The sequence below is a fragment of the Strongylocentrotus purpuratus genome, unplaced genomic scaffold (genome assembly GCF_000002235.5).
Source record: "Strongylocentrotus purpuratus isolate Spur 01 unplaced genomic scaffold, Spur_5.0 spur5_scaffold_16, whole genome shotgun sequence".
Classification (NCBI taxonomy): Eukaryota; Metazoa; Echinodermata; class Echinoidea; order Camarodonta; family Strongylocentrotidae; genus Strongylocentrotus; species Strongylocentrotus purpuratus.
The window spans coordinates 15,445,789-15,467,021 of record NW_022145601.1 but is presented as its reverse complement, the minus strand read 5'-3'; the positions used below and the strand labels follow the sequence as shown (position 1 = coordinate 15,467,021).

At 36.8% G+C, this 21,233-nt stretch overlaps 1 protein-coding gene across 2 annotated transcripts; it reads left to right on the top strand.

Moving 5' to 3' along the window:
* The first annotated feature begins 6,490 nt into the window (after window positions 1-6,490).
* On the top strand, window positions 6,491-20,906 carry LOC100891865 (protein brambleberry). 2 transcript variants are annotated; one of them, XM_030986884.1, is made up of 12 exons: window positions 6,491-6,855; window positions 7,713-7,841; window positions 8,740-8,925; window positions 9,140-9,362; window positions 9,972-10,088; window positions 12,367-12,546; window positions 13,197-13,403; window positions 14,091-14,190; window positions 16,131-16,272; window positions 17,009-17,133; window positions 18,866-19,081; window positions 20,062-20,906. In XM_030986884.1, the coding sequence occupies exons 1-12, from the start codon at window positions 6,619-6,621 to the stop codon at window positions 20,210-20,212; spliced, it is 2,013 nt and encodes a 670-aa protein (XP_030842744.1). In that variant the 5' UTR covers window positions 6,491-6,618; the 3' UTR covers window positions 20,213-20,906. The 2 variants fall into 2 exon arrangements, with proteins under 2 accessions (XP_030842744.1, XP_030842745.1); XM_030986885.1 differs by lacking the exons at window positions 18,866-19,081; window positions 20,062-20,906 and adding an exon at window positions 18,659-18,752 and having other exon boundaries at window positions 6,492-6,855.
* The last annotated feature ends 327 nt before the right edge of the window (window positions 20,907-21,233 follow it).

Sequence of the window (21,233 nt, the reverse complement as noted above, 5' to 3'; positions counted from 1 at the left end):
GGTTTTCAGAATACCTATACTTATTCTTTGGGGTTAGTTATCCTTTAAATGTAACGTTTGTAGGATGAAAATGTACAAATTGTCTGTTTAGCCGGTTGCCTTTTTCAAATGAACAAATATTGCATATTAATGGTAATGATTTACTCAGTGCAACATACGCCAGGTACTCTGGTCATAATAAGCAAAATATAAATAATTGTATTAATCAATATACTAAAGAAAAGGGAATGAAAATAGCACATTTAAATTTTAGAAATTTTAGGAATAAAATTATTATCATTATTATTAATACTACTACTCCTACTATTATTATCATTATTATTGCCATTAAACATGCTATTGACTTGCTTTATATACCCCTAGACGAATCAATACGGTTTATTAAGATATTCAAATTTTATGCATACTTTTTAAACACAGGTTGTTCTTGCCAACATGAAGGCATGCCCGAGCTTACCCGACATAATTAAAAATAATATGCAGACTGGATTCCAAGTATTGTAGTTCATTCATTAATAACTGGTTAATGGAATACCTCGTCTGTAGGCCCTCAAGAAAAAAATATTCATAAACTTGAATATGTTAGTAAACTGGTCTATTGTCCATTTCCATACGCTAATTTAAAAAGACGTGTGCATTAAATTTGATTGCATTACGAAAAATGGCCTATTAAAGATAAAGGCCAGTTATGGTCACGCGATTGCATTGTGAAAGAAACGTTGTGGAATCGATCAGAAAAGGTTGTTCATCTAGCATATAAGTATTGATGTGTACTGCAAGGTTCTGGAATCATCAAAGTGATAAGACATTTGGCCCAGTCTTCGTAAAGTCGACACTGTACACAGAAAGATGTATATGGGACTACGCACACGTGCGCGACACGTGCGTTTATCTCTCACATCCCAATAGAAAAATTAATTTACCAAATATATCAATTGGTAGGTGATTTCCCGCAATTTTTTATCATCATATATATTCTTTCACATGATTGGTAATAAGAGCTTCCATTACATTTTTTGAAATTGGGGCGTTTCCAATACTGGTCTTTACCTTTAAGTGCCTTTTAAGAATTATTTTATTCAAATCTAACGAATAATTGTATTCAAATAGTCAGGATGCAAATTGCACACTTCACGTTCTGTTACGTATGTTTAAAGGGATCGGGTAACTTTGTCTCAGATTCTGAAACAAAATCCTGGATTTAGCTCATGCAATGATTATTATAAACAGTCATTTAGGTCAGTCAGGAACCCCATGACTTTTACAAGCCGGTCGCCTGTCTGATTATCAAGATATGTATGATTAGAAATCGAAATTTAAAAATTCGTAGTCCTAACGGTTTCCATAACACTACAGTCTATTGTGAAAATGAGTATGGTAAAAACCGGTCACTCAAAGAGTGTTACTTTTTTTGAGGCACTTCATGATCATTTTGAAGCGCATTTTTTTTAATTGCTTCAATATTACACCATATCACAGACACTGATAACACGTAGGGCCATGCATCTCAGATTTAACATTGTTAAACGATGCCTAGTGTCCAGAGGCCTATATAAACGGGAGCAGTTCACCTATTCTGCCATAGTTAAGCTGCATTCGTCTCTACTGTAATCTTTCAACACAGACATGTATGAATATGATTTGATTCGATTTGATTTATTCATTTTCGTTTCATTATAATCATGTACAAAACACATACAAATTCAATGATTGACATGAATCAATGTAATTTGATTGAAGACAAAAAAGAAATTATTAGAAATAATTATGGAAGAAGCAAAAATGGAAACGCAACGCAACACAGTTTTAATCAGTATAGGCCTAAATGTGGGGGGGGGGGGGGGGGGGGTAGTGAGCACAATTTTTTTTTTGGTCCTCGAAAATTTTAAAATTTGCACCCCCCCCCCCCCTTGAGCGCCAGGGGGGGGGGGGGGCCCAACCCCCCAAAAAGATAAAAATCGCGTGATTTTGCATGATTTTTTTCTCAAGGGTACCCATATTTGTATCGATGAACTTTATTCACTAATATACAAAAGGCATTCCTTTACTTATTACTCATACAGAAATGCTCTTGAATAAATCGCGAGCAGCCTTATTCAATCAAGGTCACTGCTAAAAGCAATGCCACTGACTGAAAATCGGTGCCAATGTGCCAACACTTTCTCTTTTAGGAGCCTAAAGTTTCAGAAGTTTATGCATTTTAGAACAAATATTTTGACTGAAAATGTTCGTTTGGTGTAAAAAAAAAAAAGAAAAAAAAAGAAAAACCCACTATGAACAAAACAGTGAAATTTGGTAAATGTTAAACATGTGACCCTCGTGACCCACGACACCCAACTACTCAGTTAGCGAAATACCTTTAGTGACGTTTATGAGATCTATAATTTTGTAATCAGTGTGCTTATGTATATTATAGGCAACAGTACTGACATTATAACAACGTTATATATTACGACCCCCTTCCATTCCTAATTATACGCCATCATAAACGATTGTGCTTAAAATGTAGAAAGGTGAGATATGATAATTCAAGAAGGTGATAAACCTTGCACTTTAAAGGTAAAGACTAGTATTGGAAACGCCCCAATTTCAAAAAATGAAATGGAAGCTCTTATTACCAATCATGTGAAAGAGTATGTTCTGACTAATACATGATGATACAAATTTTGCCGGGAAACCGCCTACTTATGATATATTTGGTAAATTACTTTATCTATTGGTGTGTGAGAGATAAACGCACGTGTGCGTAGTCCCATATACATCTTTCTGTGTACAGTGCTTGTAACTTTTCAAAGACTGGGCCAAATTTCTCATCATTTCGATGATTCCAGAACCTTGCAGTACACATCAATACTTATATGCTAGATGATCAACCTTTTCTGATCGATTTCACAACGTTTCTTTCACAATGCAATCGCATGACCATAACTGGTCTTTATCTTTAAAAAAGATACCATTTTAAACCATTCCAAATTCGATTGCAGCCTTTTGTAAGTAACAAAAGTAGAGAAAACATATTTAATAATTGCAACATTACCTCATTAAACCGGACAAATGCGCAAACTAACATACAACATACAACAATACACAAGAATAACAGATACAAATTAAGTCAGCTTAAACAGGATAACCCACGAAAGCTCGAGAGCTTATTCCCCGACAGACATGAACAAAATTAGTAAGTTTAAATTGTAATATTTACAGACAGATAAGAAGAAAAAACTTATTAAAGATAATAATGATAATAATAATATTATTAACAACATTAAACTGATGATAGAAATGATAATAAGTACAAGAAGTAAAGAAAGAAGAAGGAAACGAAGAAAAAGAGGACGAGGACGAGGAGGACGAGGAGGAGGTGGAAGGAAAGGAAATAATAATGAATATGTATAATTTCTATAACGTACAAAAACATAAGTAAATACAAAATGAAAAGTATGAACCGGCAGAAGAATGACAATTTCAATCATAATACATGTCATTCGCTTCTCTTCTCTTTTCTTCCGTATTAACTTACCTCACTTTCCCCCCTGCTTTCCCCTACACGAAAATTTTAAACTACGGCAGTTTACAGAGACTTCAAAGAAAAGCGTGAAATTACAAAATGAGACAGGATTGAACCAAGAAAAATAATGGGCATCAAATTTACGAAACAACAACAACAACTGTAGAAAAAAAATCACTCTTAAAAGGAAAAACATTATTTTCTATGAACTTATCGAAAACAAATTCAAGAAAGATATTTACTAGGCCAAGGTGTCCGTTGAATACATACTACTATATAAGCCCTATTTTGTTAGTTCATAGAATTTTTTTTTTAATATAATGTTTCTCAAAGTTTTTGTATTATTTGGAGCACAAAATAAAGCAACGCTCGAGAATTTCTAATTCTTGCACATGAACCAGAGAGGCGTTTTCAAAAATTTGATTTTAGCATTCAAAATTTCTCCTGGAAAGCTGAAATTTTGAAATTAGGTAGTTTAAACATACTTCTTTATCGGAGATCAATTAAACAAAATCAATAGTGTTAATGATCACAACATTATTCAAGCAAGACAATGCGTCCTTCGGTGTGTCCATATTTACGATTTAATCAAGGAAATTGACCTTAAGCATTGTGAAGGAAGGTGTAGGTGCCCAGGGTGTATAATTTGTTATTCACACCTCTACCATCAACCACTAAGTGGAAGACATCATATCGAATATATTTTAATATTTTAGTCAGGAAAATACACGATTTTCACGCATTTCAGTACTGGGTTGCGATGAATAGCTTCAAGGCTCCCGGGCCCCGGTGCCCCGAAAATAATGAAATATTGGTTGAAAAGTTGAAATGTTGAATTAACAATGTATTTTTTTTTAAATAATTTATTTCACATATTCATACAGGGTATCTCATTGAAAACTGGTCTTCCATAAGGCCCTGTCTCAATACAAATACACATATATCCAAATTTTCAAAACAAAATCATACATAATATAACAGTAGGAAGAAAAAGACAACAAATTGAATAAATAAAGCATATTAACATCAGACACAAATGATAAACACGTAAAACTAACAATGTGAAATAAGTTACGATAAAAAACAAAAACGTGATCTTTTATGTTGCCTTGCTTTGTAAAAATACAAATAGATATGCAAAATGTTTACATATTTAATAAAGTAATAGAAAAAATAGAGCTTAACATCAAATACGACAACAAATATATTTAGTAAATGTAAGACCATATTAAAGGTAAATAATGATACAATAAAAGAAGTTAAAATGACCTTTGTATTGAAAAAAAAACAGGAAGTGAGACACTGCTCGTATAATATTGTAAAAGGGCAAGAAAGGTCAGATTTTAAAATGTTTTGCAAGAAAGAGGATTCATGATAAAATTGACAGAGCTCCGAACCTATAAATCTCCCAGATCCAATTTAGAAGATACAAATTTAAAATGAGTTTGAGAAAATTTAAAAACATGTTACTTCTCTGATATCATCCGTTTAAATACATTGATAGTTAAACAAATTCGGGCTTCCACTGTAAATTTGTTCAACACTTTAACTCCATAATTCACGAAAGTGTTAGAATAAAATTCAGTATTGCACTTAAAGCTTATCTGCCATAGTTTACAGGATGGATTAGACCGCCCTACGAGGTCACTGGATAGGTGGTTATCTCATCGACTCAGCTCTCAGTTAACATAAGAAAAAGAGGATCATGGGGGACCGATGGTCACCGATTAGGCATTGTTTGTTGTATAGAGGGCGCAAGTAGCTACAAGTAGTGCAGTGGGCCTTTAAAAGGTTTCAACAGATTCTTATTACTAGTTCGAGTTGTACGTTGCATGATCATCGAGTAGTACAAATTTATCAGACATAGCTGGAGGAGCTAAATTATTAATACATTTAAAAAACAGACAACAAGGAACTTGTTGAAAAATTCATTTAGAGTTGGCCAATTTAGGCCATCCAAGACCTGTCGGTAATTATCTTTAGTATGCACGTAGAAAGAAAAATATATCATCAACATAGTTTAATTCCCTAATTTGAATCACTTATGTAACATTTTGGGCCCTGGATCATAATCAGATTTGGGTATATTACCTAGTAGCTGAGACGTATTTGCCTATCAAATTTCACCCAATGCATCTATACTAGCCAAACTTTGTCAGTAGGAAGTGTGCCACTGAACATATTTCACACACACACACACATACACAAAAAAAGGGACATATATTTCCGCTTGGGAAGCATGTCGATATGCCCCCCCCCCCAAAAAAAAAGGGGGTAATCTTTTCCCCCTAAGTCCAATGACTAACCAAATTTTGTCAAAGTCATGCGGTTCCCCTTTAAGTTTTTTCTGCCCCAAACTGGTGTATATACTAGAAAAAGCGTTATTATACATTCTGAACTTAATTCAATTATTTTAAATTTAATGTATACAGTGCAATCGTTGTGTTGTAAAAATATGTATTGCTTTCTCAAAAGTAGCCAAAACTATTGACAGGATTATTTACTTAAGACCGTCACCACTACTGGGCAAGAAGGGATTAGACCACACAGCGAGCCATTGAGGTCACTGTGACAGGTGGCCGCTATCTCATTAACTCAGCTCTCATTCAACATAAGAAAAAGAGGATCATGGGGGACCAACAGGCACCGATTGGGGAAGTTTTCTATATAGAGGGAGCAAGTAGCTACAAGTATGGCAGTGTGCCTTTAAAACATCTGCGCCTGTTTTACAGTTTACACGATATTAGAGGAGCAATATGTAAATACAAAGTATAAAACAGACCTTCACAAAATACCGATGCATCTTCAGCCTACCTTGAATCTTGATTGTCAACTCGCATGCAAGTCTTTACATGAATCGTTCGTGATTAAATGCCCCGTGCATCTAATTAGGAGAGGACCAATAGGAAATGCTTTTAGTCATCCAGTTCTCGTATTTATCCAATCAACGCGCTTGTTAGAAAGCTGACGCAAATGTGATTGAAAACGGCGGACAAAACGAATTGCTACGCTCTGTAGACTGTTGTTATTTTTAAAGAAATACACTGATTCACAACTTAGGCGCCTCGATATAGAGATTTATTTCAGGATTTTACAGCAGCAGATGGACTATGAAAATATTGTTCATACATTTTGGGATTATTATGCTGTTCCTTGTCAGCGGAACAGGAGCATTTTTCTCATGGATTTTTGGAAGCTCGAAGCAGAAGGACCCGACGTCAGCGGAGACGACCGGGGCGCCCGTCGGCCCCGTACCGTTCGAGGTGAAGTCTGCAGATGAAAAGTTTTTGAGCACGGGAAGTGAACTCTTGGCTGGACTGTCTGAGCTAGATGTTTGTCACCATACTGTAAGCAGTTAGAGTAATGAGTTTAATGGTATCAACTTTGATTAATTAAAAGCAAACAAATTCGAGAATTAAATCTGATCTGATCGATCAAGCGTTATTGAAAAAAATGAAGAAAATGGGCTGTCCGATGCATGTGCAATGAATGATGACGTAGGTTAATTGCATTATTAACATGATTAAAGCCCCTCCGGCTCCTCTCAAGTTTTGGGAGCCCCCAAAATTTTATGGCAAAATTGTAATTGAACTGTATCATAATCATTTAAATATCTGCAAGGATTTTTAAAACAAATGTGTTTGAACTTCATTGAAGTCAAAAATTGATAAAAGAATTAAAAATTAAAGTTTTCTGCGTACAACAGAAACCCCAAATTATTTGGGGCTCCCAACACTGTAGAGGGGGTTTAACCTACATGTAGTCTATATCACCAGGACTTGATTTGCACCTATACCCCATTACCTTCCATAAAATGCATTGTAGACCTAGATCTACATCACAAAAATGCCGACCTCTCACCAGACGCAGAAAGTTTGCAGTATTGACTGTTGCTTCTTCTGGAAAGGCAGAAACACAAATTAGCTGTTTTCGCGGTGCCAATTTTATACATAACAACAATATTAGCAATATTAGTTGTACTAAGGCTACGCATTGAGTTCACTGAATTTAGCGAACTCCCTGTGAGTGCATTTTTTCAACACTATTCTATAATCTATTATCGTAAAATAACCATCAAATTTACAACATTTTGGTTAAATTCTTGACAAAATTCAAAGTGCTTTTGTATTAAAGTAAAGGCTAGGTGAATTTAGTTTATCAGCTGCTTTGACCTTTGTACATGTACTTTACAACCCCCCTACAGGTGGTCTACGAGCTGAAGGGTTCCTGCAATGAGATGTCCGAGGAGGAGCTTGCTAAGCTAGGGGTGCGGCTTCTTAACTGTCAATCAGCAGCAGAGGGACGGCCCACCTATAGGTGCACCCATGAAATGGTGAATAAAGCCCTGTTCAACCACAATGCAGTTGGCCATCGTTAATCGCCACAGAACTATGCATGTAATATATTGGGGATAAAAAAAATATACATGTAGCTGTGCTCAACAACTGGCCATGCATGTGCATGTACATGTTCATCGCTACTCACTGCATGATCCAAGTGTTATGAGAAACACAGAATTTGACAGAATTGTGTTCCCCAATTCTTTTCCGAATGGACCGTAATGGAGCAAAAACTAAAGATCCTAGTTACTAAAGATCCTACTTACAGTACATAAAGATGACAAGCATGGTTTACACAGACCCCCCCCCCCCCCACATTTCTTTGTAGTTCCCTATATTAGTAATTCAGTCACTATAGAACCATGCAGAAGAATCAAGTCACAATGATACAGATTGGTAATGTGTTCTTGTTTATCTACTAGAAGACAAATTCACCATTGAAATATAACCAGTAAAGCACCCCCGGTATGCAGTACGGTAAGTGTTAACATATCATCAATAGTGATCTGTCAGTTCATGACAGGTTCAGTGACCCAATCAGAGTTCGACATCAACTTCAAGTGTCTCTCCAAGTACCTTGGTCTTGAGCCATCCGTTTCAGTGTTTCATACCCTGTTGCTCCACATTCTGTGATTACATCGTCTAGAAAGTCTTTAGTTTACGAGGTCTTCCCCTCATCTTCTTTCCATGTAGACGACCTTCTATTACTCTGATCATCGAGCCATCATCATGCCGCATTATGTGTCCAATCCATTTCTTCTGGCTCTGATCGTTTGAAGCAGCACCCGCTTTTCTTGAGCTCGATGCGACACCTCTTTAATCGAAAATCTGTCCCTCCAAGACACACCTAGTAATTAACATATAGCATACTATTATTTATTGTTTTGATAGACAGTAGCTGAGTGTACCAAGAACATGGACCCTAACACCTGGAATGCCTATCATATCGTGAGCAACCGAGCCAGGTCCGTGTGCTATGCGGTGCGACAGCAGCAGTTTCAGAGGCAGACACAGTTTGCAGTCAATCAACTGGCATCGAGCGCTGAGGGACAGCTACATCTCATGCAAGACCTCAAGGTACTATCGATACAAATTAATTGTAAAGTACACAGATGTGATCTCTATGGGCATATTTAAGAAGTTTGCTCTTGAAAATACTTATAAACAATCTGAGTACAGGTGTAAAGCTAAACAATCGAGCCATATGAATGATAACATTTAGAGACATTAGTGGGTGCTCTAGACCTCAAGACATGATGCTTGTGTTTTACTTGTTTCATTTTTTCTTCAGAACGGTCAAGAAGACCTGAACTCCATGGCAACGGATACCTTTCACACCATCTCCGAGGGTCAAGAGAAGCTGGTCAAGAGCCAGGAGATGATCGGTAATTCCCAGTCCAAACTTCGCCTGACCGTTGAGAGTAACATGCGGGATCTGACCAGAGAGAAGGCCCTTATTGCAGCGGGACATCAAGAATTAGCAGCTATGACAAGTAACATCAGGAAACAATTAGGTATGCCTTCTCAAAAGAAATTTACGATCCGTTTGTATAATTTGTCAAAAACTATGAAAAGAATTATAATTAGCTGTTCTCTTGAAAATGAAACATGATCCCCCGAACTGCACTTGCATCTCCTAAAGCCCTTGGTAAAGATCGAATATGGGTGAAATCTGTTCCAGTTCAAAGGTGTACCAAAAATAACATACTGCAACTTTCAGGTAGGATCATACTGCAGACCCCTCACTTAAAGTCTCACTTGAGTAAAATGTAAATTTCGGTTTAACTCAGTACAACTTTCTGAAAAAAGATCACCAACTTTGTATTACAGAAGTATCTCTTGAAGGACATGGTGCGACAGGGAATAACTTTTTTTCCAGCAGAATTGAACAAACACTATATTACCACTATATGTTTTTATTACTCAACCTGTCATATATATTTTCCATGTTGTATTTGCATGTTTTTTAAAAGCCATCTACAATGTACATGTAGATGTATGCGTGTAGCTGTTGCAATGGTCACACGCATATAACTCGGAATGTATTTTACTTGCTTCACTTCTTTGCCCTAATAAATGTCCTCCCAAAGCACTCATCATTCTCAATATTGGTTTTTATTAAGATGAAGCCACTCATCAGCTGCTGGAACAGGATATCCATCAGGCCAATAAACACCAAGAAGTCTTAGAAGATCTCTCCAGTCTAAGTCTCCTAGCGAAGGATGTTTGGAACAAACTAGGTAATTAAAGTGACTCGGTAACATTGTTGAAGGTTGATGAAAAAAATTGCTTAATTTTTGTATAAAATGTTACTTACTATATTCCTTTTACTATACTAACCCTCTGACATGCAAAAAATCCTGAATAAATTCTCAAAATACAAAGATATCTATGGTTTTCTTTGAAGGCGTCGATGTGAGGCACCCTCTAACAGTGATTAACAGTAAATTCTCCCAACCATTTTTGAATTTTCCCAACCGTTTTTCCATGACAAAAATACATAAAACAGGCTATAAAAATATGTCAACACTTAACTGTCTGGAATGGAATGTAGAGCCATTTTATTGCTTTGTGACGATTTACATTCACCTAAAATGTAATTTAATTGTCCTTGTCTTGATGCTGAACAGGCTTTGACAAGTAGCAGGATAGAAGTAGAATAATATAGTTGGGAGAATTAAGGAATCGATCAGATCAGTTTTTCCCGATTTGTACCATGAATAATGATCCGTTTTCACTCAAATTTTCAGATTATCTTTAATTGTACATCTAGCATTGAAGTCACTACCTTAGCACCACTATCTCTCATCTGAACAATGTTACAAAGTCCCTTTAAGATAATTATTTGTGTCTTTAAAGTTTTACAGTCTCAGAAGTCTGCACAGTTTAGTAGCAAGAAGACAGTTGGAATACATTTCATTAAACCAGTGCCCCATCTTACATAGACTTGATATCAATCGCAACTATTGTTGTACATAGGAGACTGCAAACTTGCGATTGATCAATCGTAACTCTTTGTAAGACAGGGCCTAGAAGACCGAAGATTTTAAGTTCTCCCCGAGGGACTTGGTAATGTGGATTAATGCCTTACCAACAGCCACTGGCGCATCGACTTGGTTTCAAACCAGGGACTTCCCGGTTTAATACGAGAACACTGCTCTACCACTGGGCCGCCCCACCTCCTTTTCTTTGTATGAAAGATTTTATTTGCAATGCCCTACATTTTTATTCTCATCATTATATGATTGAGATAGATTAAATCAGTACTGTTTTGTTTGTGAGCCTGAATACTATTCTTTCAAAGTCTTATTATGGTCTATAATGATATGATATACCTGCTTTCGTATTCTCATGAGGCCAACTGACAACATAATAATAATGATGATATTCCTCATTTTTTTATTATTTATTTTATTTATTTATTTATTTTGGTTTAAAAAGACATGTAAATATACATGATCCAAAGGTCCAAGGACCAAAACTGATCATGTTTACAAATTATACAATACAGTTATAAATACAGTAAATATACAATAGTCAAATCAATACAATACCAAATTAAACTAAGAGAAAGTAGTGGTCAAGATCGTCAAATTACTAAACTGATATATGGTAATAGTAGGAGATAAACAGACAAAAATAATGTTGAGTAACCAAACAATAAAAAAAAATAGGGGGAAAATATATTTTGAAAATAGGCAACGATAAAAGCCTTAAAACCTGAATTAACATAATTACGTTTGAGTTGAAAGGGTTTCCACACAGAAATATATATATTACAAATTTATATAGCGCTTAATACATCAATCATGTCTCTAAGGGCTCTACAAATATATTAGTACCCCGGTCATCGGATTCAGGCTTGCCCGCACACAATGTTTGCACACTCTCCACTCCCTGGGGAGCATTCCATTCTATACATTTCATACAAAAATTACACCATTTTTTTCATCAACCTTCAACAATGTTACCAAGTCACTTTAAAGGTAATACAAAGTTTTGGTATGGGGTCATGAATTTGGTTCAAATGTACATATTGGACGCATATGCGGTCCTACAATATTCAGTGATCGTTGTCGTGGATGAAATTGAGTCTAAAGTTATGAAATTGTAAATAATAAACTCTATATGTTGTATAGCTCCCTCTCAAGGTCAAGATATAAATTGAGCTATAAAAAAATGTTTCTTGACTAAAATCTACCAATTAGTTGTTTCCGTTCAGAAATTATATATCACAACTACATATTCTGAGATTTTCATGGTCGCAGCTACCATTGTACGGCCGTAAGTGCTATTTAAGAAGTTTATCAAAATTTACCGGGAGCACCGGTAAATTTTTATATTCAATTTTTCTCAAAAGCAGAAGTAGATTAGGAGCTAAATTTTCTAGTGCTTATAATACATCCACAGGGGCATCCAAATATATCAAAATTGTAAAGAATCAGTATACACCCAATTTTTAAAATTTCCCAAAACTTTGTTTTACCTTTAATGTCATATTGGATGTTTATACACCAGATCATAACATGGAGTACATGCACACGTATCAAGAAGAGACTGCTCAGCACTACCACCAGACACTTGACAACCTCAAGAAGATGAACAACACTATAGAGTATCTACTGCATGTCATGGAAGAGATGCAGAATGAGATCAACCACCAACTAGGCTGGGTTACTCAACTGCTAACATGGACAGGTTTGTATCAAGCAACAACAGGCCTTATGTAAATAATGCTCTGCATTTTCCACCCATCCCCCATGTGGTATAGTCATTATCTTACGTTTCCCTCGCCCAAAGACTCTCTGAGAGAATATGGGGTATTTCTTGATGGGACCAAGGGTGTGCTGTGTGCAAGACTTGTACACCTGGTCTGGTGTTAGCGAATTACGACTTTCTACACATTGAAACGATGACCATCTCCCTTTAAGGGGATCTGGTAGCTTTGTCTCAGATTCTGAATCAAAATTCTAGATTTAGCTCATGCTGCAATTATAATTTTTAACCTTTAGGTCAGTCAGGAACCCCATGAATTTTACAAGCCGACCCCCTGTCTGATTATCAAGATATTTATGATTGGAAATCGAAATCAAATTTTGCGTTTTCCTAACTGTTTTCATAACACTACAGTCAATTGGGGAAAACGAGTGTGGTAAAACCGGTCACTCAAAGATTTTTTCTTGAGGCACTTCTTGATTTTGAAGCGCGATATTTTTAGGGCTTCGACATTACAATATCACAGTCACTGATAACACGTAGGGCCGTGCATCTCAGATTAAACATTGTTAAACGATGACTTCAAAGATCATTTATTTAGCATCAACTTTTTTTTCTTGATTTACTCACAGGTGAAAACATGTCATTGCTTGTCACGTGTGTCCTCCACACCTGTTACTTCTTCATGGCTGCTGTACTGTGCTCCTTTCTCAACACACCAACCTTCTCTCGTCTTGTTCTCCTGCTGGTGGTACCACTCAATGCTGCAGCCGAGATAAGGCAGGGCACCAGTCTCGATTTCCCATCTCTGTCCTTCTTCATCACTTCAGTGGTTATGGGTGAGTATATTCGGCATTCAGCAGAGATGCCAACCAGTATGATTAAATCGTATTTAGTATGATAATAAGAGTGACATACGATAATATGATATCACCTCTTAAAATACGATTTTTCATCTTTAAAAAAAAAAAAAAAAAATTTAAATGAAAGAGCAAACATTTTACTTGACTGTACTTACCAGTAAAACATTTTCCTGAAATTTTACAGGCTAGGGGCTGACGGGCCAGTGCGATAGTGTCAAGTTTTCGTAAAAATCAGATTTTTCTCTCCAAAATCCGATTTTTTAGGATACTCAGTCTTTTTTTTTGAGTCAAGAGGTTGGCATCTCTGATTCAATCAATGGTGTATTATTTATGCATTCAGTGCTAAGCTAATACTCTATCTTCGGTTAGTCAGTGGTGACACTTGCAGTTCTGGAAACTAAAACCTTTGCACCATCAAAGTCATAATCATAATCGCTTGTGTGCGATGTTGTGTACTGGGGCTTACAAAAAATAATGATTAATATCTTGCCAGAGGACATAAGTGCTGTGGCAGGACGCGAACTGTGAACCTTATGATCCACAGTCCGGTGACATACCCACTAGACCACAACAGCCATGACTAATACACTTTACTTACAAGTCAAACAAGGTACCGGTAGTCATTATTGTTTTCTTCTTTCTTTCTCTTCTACCCCTCTGCAGCTAACTGGGTAGCATTGTGGCTCTCTGCTTGGAGACATAGAGGGCGTGCTCCGATAAGCCCTCATACGCTCTACCTACCAGACCTGTCGTGTATCAATGGGTAAGTGTTCTATACCAACATTCTCCCTAAAAACTTGTTACGAAGTAGCCGGAGGCATTATGTTTTCTGGGTGTCCGTCCGTACGTACGTCCGTCCGTACATCCCGTTCTCGTGATCGCGTTATCTGAAGAACCGATTAATGGATTCCTGCCAAACTTTGGTCATGTATGTATCTTGCAGAGCCGATGAACTGATTAGATTTTGGGGTAACAAGGTCAAAGGTCACATGGCTCATTATGTATGCAAAAACAGCTCATGATCGCGTAATCTCAAGAACCGATTGATGGATTCCTGCCAAACTTTGGTCATGTATGTATCTTGCAGAGCCGATGAACTGATTAGATTTTGGGGTAACAAGGTCAAAGGTCACATGGCTCATTATGTATGCAAAAACAGCTCGTGGTCGCGTTATCTCAAGAACCGATTGATGGATTCCTGCCAAACTTTGGTCATGTATGTATCTTGCAGAGTCGATGAACTAATTAGATTTTGGGGTCACGAGGTCAAAAGTAACAGGGCTCATTATGTATGCAAAAACAGCTCGTGATCGCGTTATCTCAAGAACCGATTGATGGATTCCTGCCAAACTTAGGTCATGTATGTTACTTGCAGAGCCGATGAACTGATTAGATTTTGGGGTAACAAGGTCAAAGGTCACATGGCTCATTATGTATGCAAAAACAGCTCGTGGTCGCGTTATCTCAAGAACCGATTGATGGATTCCTGCCAAACTTTGGTCATGTATGTATCTTGCAGAGTCGATGAACTGATTAGATTTTGGGGTCACGAGGTCAAAAGTAACAGGGCTCATTATGTATGCAAAAACAGCTCGTGATCGCATTATCTCAAGAACCAATTGATGGATTCCTGCCAAACTTAGGTCATGTATGTTACTTGCAGAGCCGATGAACTGATGAGATTTTGAGGGTCAAGGTCAAAGGTCATGCAGCTCATTATGTAAGCAAAATAGCTTGTGATCGCATAATTATCATTAGAACAGATTGATGGATTCCTGCCAAACTTAGATCATGTATGTATCTTGCAGAGCCAATGAACCGAGTAGATTCTTGGGTCATGAAGTCAAAGGTCAAATGTCATGGGCTCATTATGTATGCAAAAATAGCTTGTGAACGCATTCTCATTAGAACTGACAGATGGATTACTATTTAACTCATGACATCTTGCAGAGCCAATGAACTGAGTAGATTTTAGGGTCATGAGGTCAAAGGGTCATATATGTATATGAGAAATCGCTTGTAATCACGATATTCTGAGAACCTGTTAATGGATTACAATTGAACTTGAATTTGAAAAATTTCTTCTGTTTTGGTTTGTAAACTTGCTCTATGACGGAGGCATCATTTTCCATCTAGTTTTTTTACCCCTGTTTGGATGTTAAAGCACATTCTGATTAAAATGTTTTAAAAGTATGAAACTATTCATTATATTTTTATCCCTTATTTTAGGATAATTTACCACTTCTTATTTTTGTTTGTGTGTGTGCTTGAAATGACCACACAGTGTTATTAACTGGCTGGAATCCTGTTAAAGATAATATTTCTGTACTTGTAATAAATACCTCTTTGTTGGCATTTGTTTATGTATTTGTAGGGTATTCTTTCTCCTATTTGTGACCTACCCATATGTTTCTGTCTGCCTCTCTCTCTCTCTCTGTTTTCACTACCCTCCATTGAATAATGCCATTGCACAGAGATGTAGAATGTGGTTATAAAAAGGTGAGTCCCGTATTCTACTAGTATTTAAATCTGACGCTGGGTTTAAGCTTCTGTCCAAAATCAAGTTTGACAAAGTTAGACCGTGGTCCAAATTTCCCTTTGATAAATGTGATCTCAGATCTAGGGTCAGGTTTAACTGCATTATAAAAATATGGACCTTAATGTTTTAAATGAAATATGTACAATCTTTTTGGTATTTGTCAGATCCCCGCCACGAGATTTGACGTATGAACCCCATAGCTTCGGCGATTCAGATTCTGGATTATCTAGCAATAGAAGACTTCACTCGACGGGATTTACGAGCATGCTATCAGCAGAGTCCACTAGAAACATGACCAGTCTACTGGTAAGTTTGAGGGAACTATTTACAAGTAAGACTTATCTACAAAATAGGTCATTTTTATAATGTTTTCAAATTTATATTAAAGTTCACTTACTAAAAACAAGATATTACATTCACTTTTTTGTTATTTGTTAATTTGATTACATTGGTTATTCTAAGGTAGTCAAGCCATTATGTTTCTCCTACCTAACAACTGGGAATGTATGCAATTTGCATTCTGGCTATTGAATAAAAAAAATCATTGTTAACATGCGAAATGAAATAATTTGTACCTAGGCACTTCACAAAAACATATGCATTAAATTTGATTGCATTAAATACATGGCCTAGTGCACATTTTGTGGATACCTCACTGGAAATATCTCAAAGATCCAGAGAGTCACCGTGTGAGCAATTAAAATGCAACTGCCAGTTAATAGATATCGGTCGAAGGTCAAATATTGCAGAGGTTGTTTCAGGTAAAGCTGCATGCACATGTGTCATCATACGTGTCTTGTGATTGGTAACTCCAGTAACTTTTTGTTTTAAAGGTGACATTATTTCTCAACAAAAAACTTAAGTAGTGGCAAACAGAAATTTACAATGTATTAAATGTAAGCTGAAGTTGAAGTTTGAAGTTTGAGATACACTTGCTTTCATCTTGTTTGAAATTTCATCCAGATAGAATAAATTGAAGCTCTCTTGCTATCCTAACAATATTTCCCGAAATTCTCTTTTTACAATTGAACTCCCATAACAGAGTAGCACAAGACATCACTCCACTTTGAAAGATACTGATGGTGGATTTGAAGATGATGAAAGTGATTCAGATGTCTTCAGTAGTGATCAGGATGATGATAATACCATCAATCAAACTTCAAACAGGTATTGCACTCTACTTTAATCATTATGAAGTATTTGGTGTCACCTGTGCCTGGGAGGCAAAAAGTAAACTGATCACTATATAACCCTCGGTTAAACTGATTGGGGATGTGCAGGTGGACCACTCCCCCGGGTTTGCCCCTACTCTTATACGAATAGTGCTGTGGGTTCTTAACGTGCAAAGGTGGTAACTCTCCTCTACAGGAGTATTGGGTATAACAAGCAACAGAATTCCTGTGTAACCTATCAACATGATCTTAAAGGGAAAGTCCACCCCCAAAATAAGTTTGTTTCGATAGAGGCAGAATAATAAGAAAATCAGGTGAGTGAAAGTTTGAGCAAATTCTGAATGAAAATAAGAAAGTTATGAATTATTGAAGTTGTGATCAATCAAATACAAATTGGCAACTCTGTGACTTATCATACGAGCTCTCCTTCATTTGCTTTGTGCATAATATTCCATAAAATCATGTTTTCTTTGTTATTGATGACGGAATATACATTTGTTCCTTGCAGGGGGAGTATAAAAACATATTTGCAATTATTATATTTAGGATGCATGTATGGTTGAAATTTTTCTTGAGGGAAAATGAAAATTTTAGATTTTTTTAGTACTGAGCAAATGGAAGTTGAGCTGGCATGATACGTCATAGAGTTTCCAATTTGTGTTTGATTGATCACAACTTAAAAAATCCTAGCTTCCTTATTTTTAATCGGAATTTGCTCAAACTTTCACTGACTTGTTTCTCTCATTTTTCTACTCCTATTAAAACTAACTTAATTTCAGGGTGGACTTCCCCTTTAACTCATTTAGTGGAATAGCTTGAATTACAGCTCAGCGCAGAAAATTGTGGTTCTTATTTGATACATTTCATGTTACCAAGGAGTTGCGAGGCAAGGTCTCTTTGTAACTCCTCGATGTAACATACATCACAACAAGGAAGAACAAGCCAGCCATTAAGCAAATGAAATGTCCAACCCCACAAAGTGGGAAAAATGGACTTTAAAGATAAAGACCAGTTATGGTCATGGGATTGCATTGTGAAAGAAACGTTGTGGAATCGATCAGAAAAGGTTGATCATTTAGCATATAAGTATTGGTGTGTACTGCAAGGTTCTGGAATCATCAAAATGATAAGAAATTTGGCCCAGTCTTGGTAAAGCTACAAGCACTGTGCACAGAAAGATGTATATGGGACTACGCGACATGTGCGCGATATCTATCGGGTCCAAATAGATATAATAATTTACCAAATATATCAATTAGTAGCGGTTTCTCTGCAAAATTTGTATTATCGCGTATTAGTTAAAACATATTCTTTCACATGATTGGTAATGAGAGCTTCCATTTCGTTGTTTGAGAGGGGGGCGTTTCCAAAACTGATCTTTACCTTCAAACGCCGATGATGATGATGATGATGACAAGGAACACATTGCAAATCTTGATATCATTTCACAGCCCAATTACTGTCCGTGTGTATATAAACCTGTCTGTAAACCTGTTTGTCTGTCTGTTTGTCACACACAGGACATTGACCGTGACTAATCTCAGCTTGAACTCTGACCCGACCCCAGAGCCTTCACCCATGCCTAACGCTTTGTAACTCCTCGATGTAACATACATCACAATAAAGAACCCACTTAAAATCTTGATATCATTTCACAGCCAAATTTATGTCTGTGTGTTTATAAACCTGTCTGTAAACCCGTCTGTATGTCTGTTTGTCACACACAGGACAATGACTGTGACCAATCTCAGTGTGAACCCTGACCCGACCCCAGAGGCCACACCCATGCCTAACGAAGAGTCAGGATCAGGTCATCTGATGGACTTTGGTAACCTGACCAATGCTGTAGCCAAGAGACATCTAGGTGTGGCCCTAGAGCAGGTGCAGGCAGCAGCTACACCAGAACGGAACCCAAGAGGGCGCCGAGAGGGCACCCCTGGAAGGTAAGTACGGTAGTTAAGAATTGAATTCAAAATTAGAGACGGGGAAAGTATAGGAGCCTAAAAGCCAACCGCATTGGATTTATACCGTCTTGATCAATTGAGCACACAAATAAGAAATTAGTACAGTAAAAATTGTAAAATGTCTTTTCTCCTAGCACTTTGATAACACCTTGAATTCAAGTAGTTCTAGACGTGCATCCTGAAAATCATATAAGGTTAAAGAGAAGGTTGAGTTCTGGGAAGAGGTGAAAAATAATTTGTGAGCATTACTCATTCTTATTATGCAAGCGTGAAGAACATCAGATAAGACATGTTCCCTGAAAAGCATGGCTCTTCAAATGCCTTCATATTCTAAATATGCATGTAACATCGTAGAAATCGGGGGGGGGGGGGGCCGGCTTTTTACGCCACGTGTTCGTGTAGTCCCATATACATCTTTCTGTGTACAGTGTTTGTAACTTTACCAAGACTTGGCCAAATTTCTTATCATTTTGATGATTCCAGAACCTTGCAATACACACAAATTCTTATATGCTAGATGATCAACCTTTTCTGGTCGGTTCCACACCGTTTCTTTCACAATGCAATCGCATGACCAGAACTCAACTTCATCTTTAAACCTCGTAGCTTTGCAGAAATGAAAATTAAAGCCAATTTTGAATACTTGCATTGAATCATCATTTTGAGGAAACATGAACAAATCAGTGAAGATTCATATGGTAGGTATATGCTGTAAATTGAAGGCCAGCCAACTGTAAACAAAATTGCAAAAACTTGCTGATAAATTCCATAACCTGTACAGCTGTTCAAGATAATAGTAAGAAAAAGGCATATCACATCTGCCACACACACTGGGGGGGGGGGGGGGATGTCATAATCCCCTCCCCCTCCCATTTCAAGATAGGGATAATTTGCCAATGCCGTGTCTATTTTTCTTGACAAGATCAAAGAAAATAAACTGTGATGATTCTATTCCTCAGCTCTCGATCATCTTCACCAAGCCGTCGCATGTGCAGTGGTTATACCAAGGCAGGGTTGAGATGTCGACTGACATGCGCTGGTAAAGAGGACTTCTGTTTCAGGCACATCGTATCCCACGGCAGTGCTCCTACTACTCCTATCAAGACATAGTGAAAGATTCATCTCATTCTAAGGTTTGTTTCAACGATAAATGAGTTTACTTGCTTATATTCTTCATCTTGAGTACTGGTAATGGAATCATATTAAGAGTCCTGGGAACTGGCTTGAAGTGTGTCAGACTTCTTTTGATTTGTTTTGTTTTATTTTTGTCTTTGTGACTGAAATTTTTTACAACGAACTAACATTATCTTGCTGGAAATCACATTCATTGACAGGCACAGCTCACAAAATTTAACCAAGGCCCAGTTTCATCAAACTTGTTATCAATAACAAATGCTAAATTTCTATGACAAATTTGCTCTCAGCCAACAGTAAATGCCACAGTTTCAGTAGCTTATAACAGTAATTGTAAATTGTTTGATGAAAGAGGGTGTATTAGTTGTAAGATTATTTACAAATCATGAAGAGTGTAGTGTAATGTGTATTGTGTATAGTATGTATTATTGTACTAGCCATTGTTAACTACATGGGCACTTATATGTTATATGTTTTATGCACATAAGAGCTATATTATCAAGGCAATGATTTTCCCTGCTAACTGAGAAGAAGTCGTAAATAGTGAATTGTATGCCTGCACTTTTCTACCAATCACTGAGGCCTAGAATCCTACAAGTTTTGTTGTTCCTTTTTTTGTGTGAAATATTACATCATGATTTATAGACCATTCAGTTAAAGGGATAGTTGAGTTCTGTTTTCAGACTGCAAATGCCTTCAAAGTGCATGGTTATTGCTCCTATTCTTATCTATGACATTTATAGCACCCTTTTAGAACCTAAATTGCTATGAAGGTAATGTTAGACCCCAAAATGTGTGAAATTTAGCTAATATGATCATACCAAATCAGCTCTACTTTAAAAAAAACACAGTGAGCGTTAATTAATAATTTAATTAAAAATAACAATACATGAGCTGGCTAATTGTGGGTAATATAAGCAACACGAAAATTCCACAAAGCTAACATTGGCATTGGCTGAAATATGACGTAAAAGGGGTTACTTCGTTTTTTTCAACG

Coding starts and splice junctions, on each gene's coding strand:
- LOC100891865 (XM_030986884.1), top strand. CDS start 6,619: ATGAAAATATTGTTCATACATTTTGGGATTATTATGCTGTTCCTTGTC. Junction 10,089..12,366: donor GGATGTTTGGAACAAACTAG/GTAATTAAAGTG, acceptor TTTATACACCAG/ATCATAACATGGAGTACATG. Junction 13,404..14,090: donor CATCACTTCAGTGGTTATGG/GTGAGTATATTC, acceptor ACCCCTCTGCAG/CTAACTGGGTAGCATTGTGG.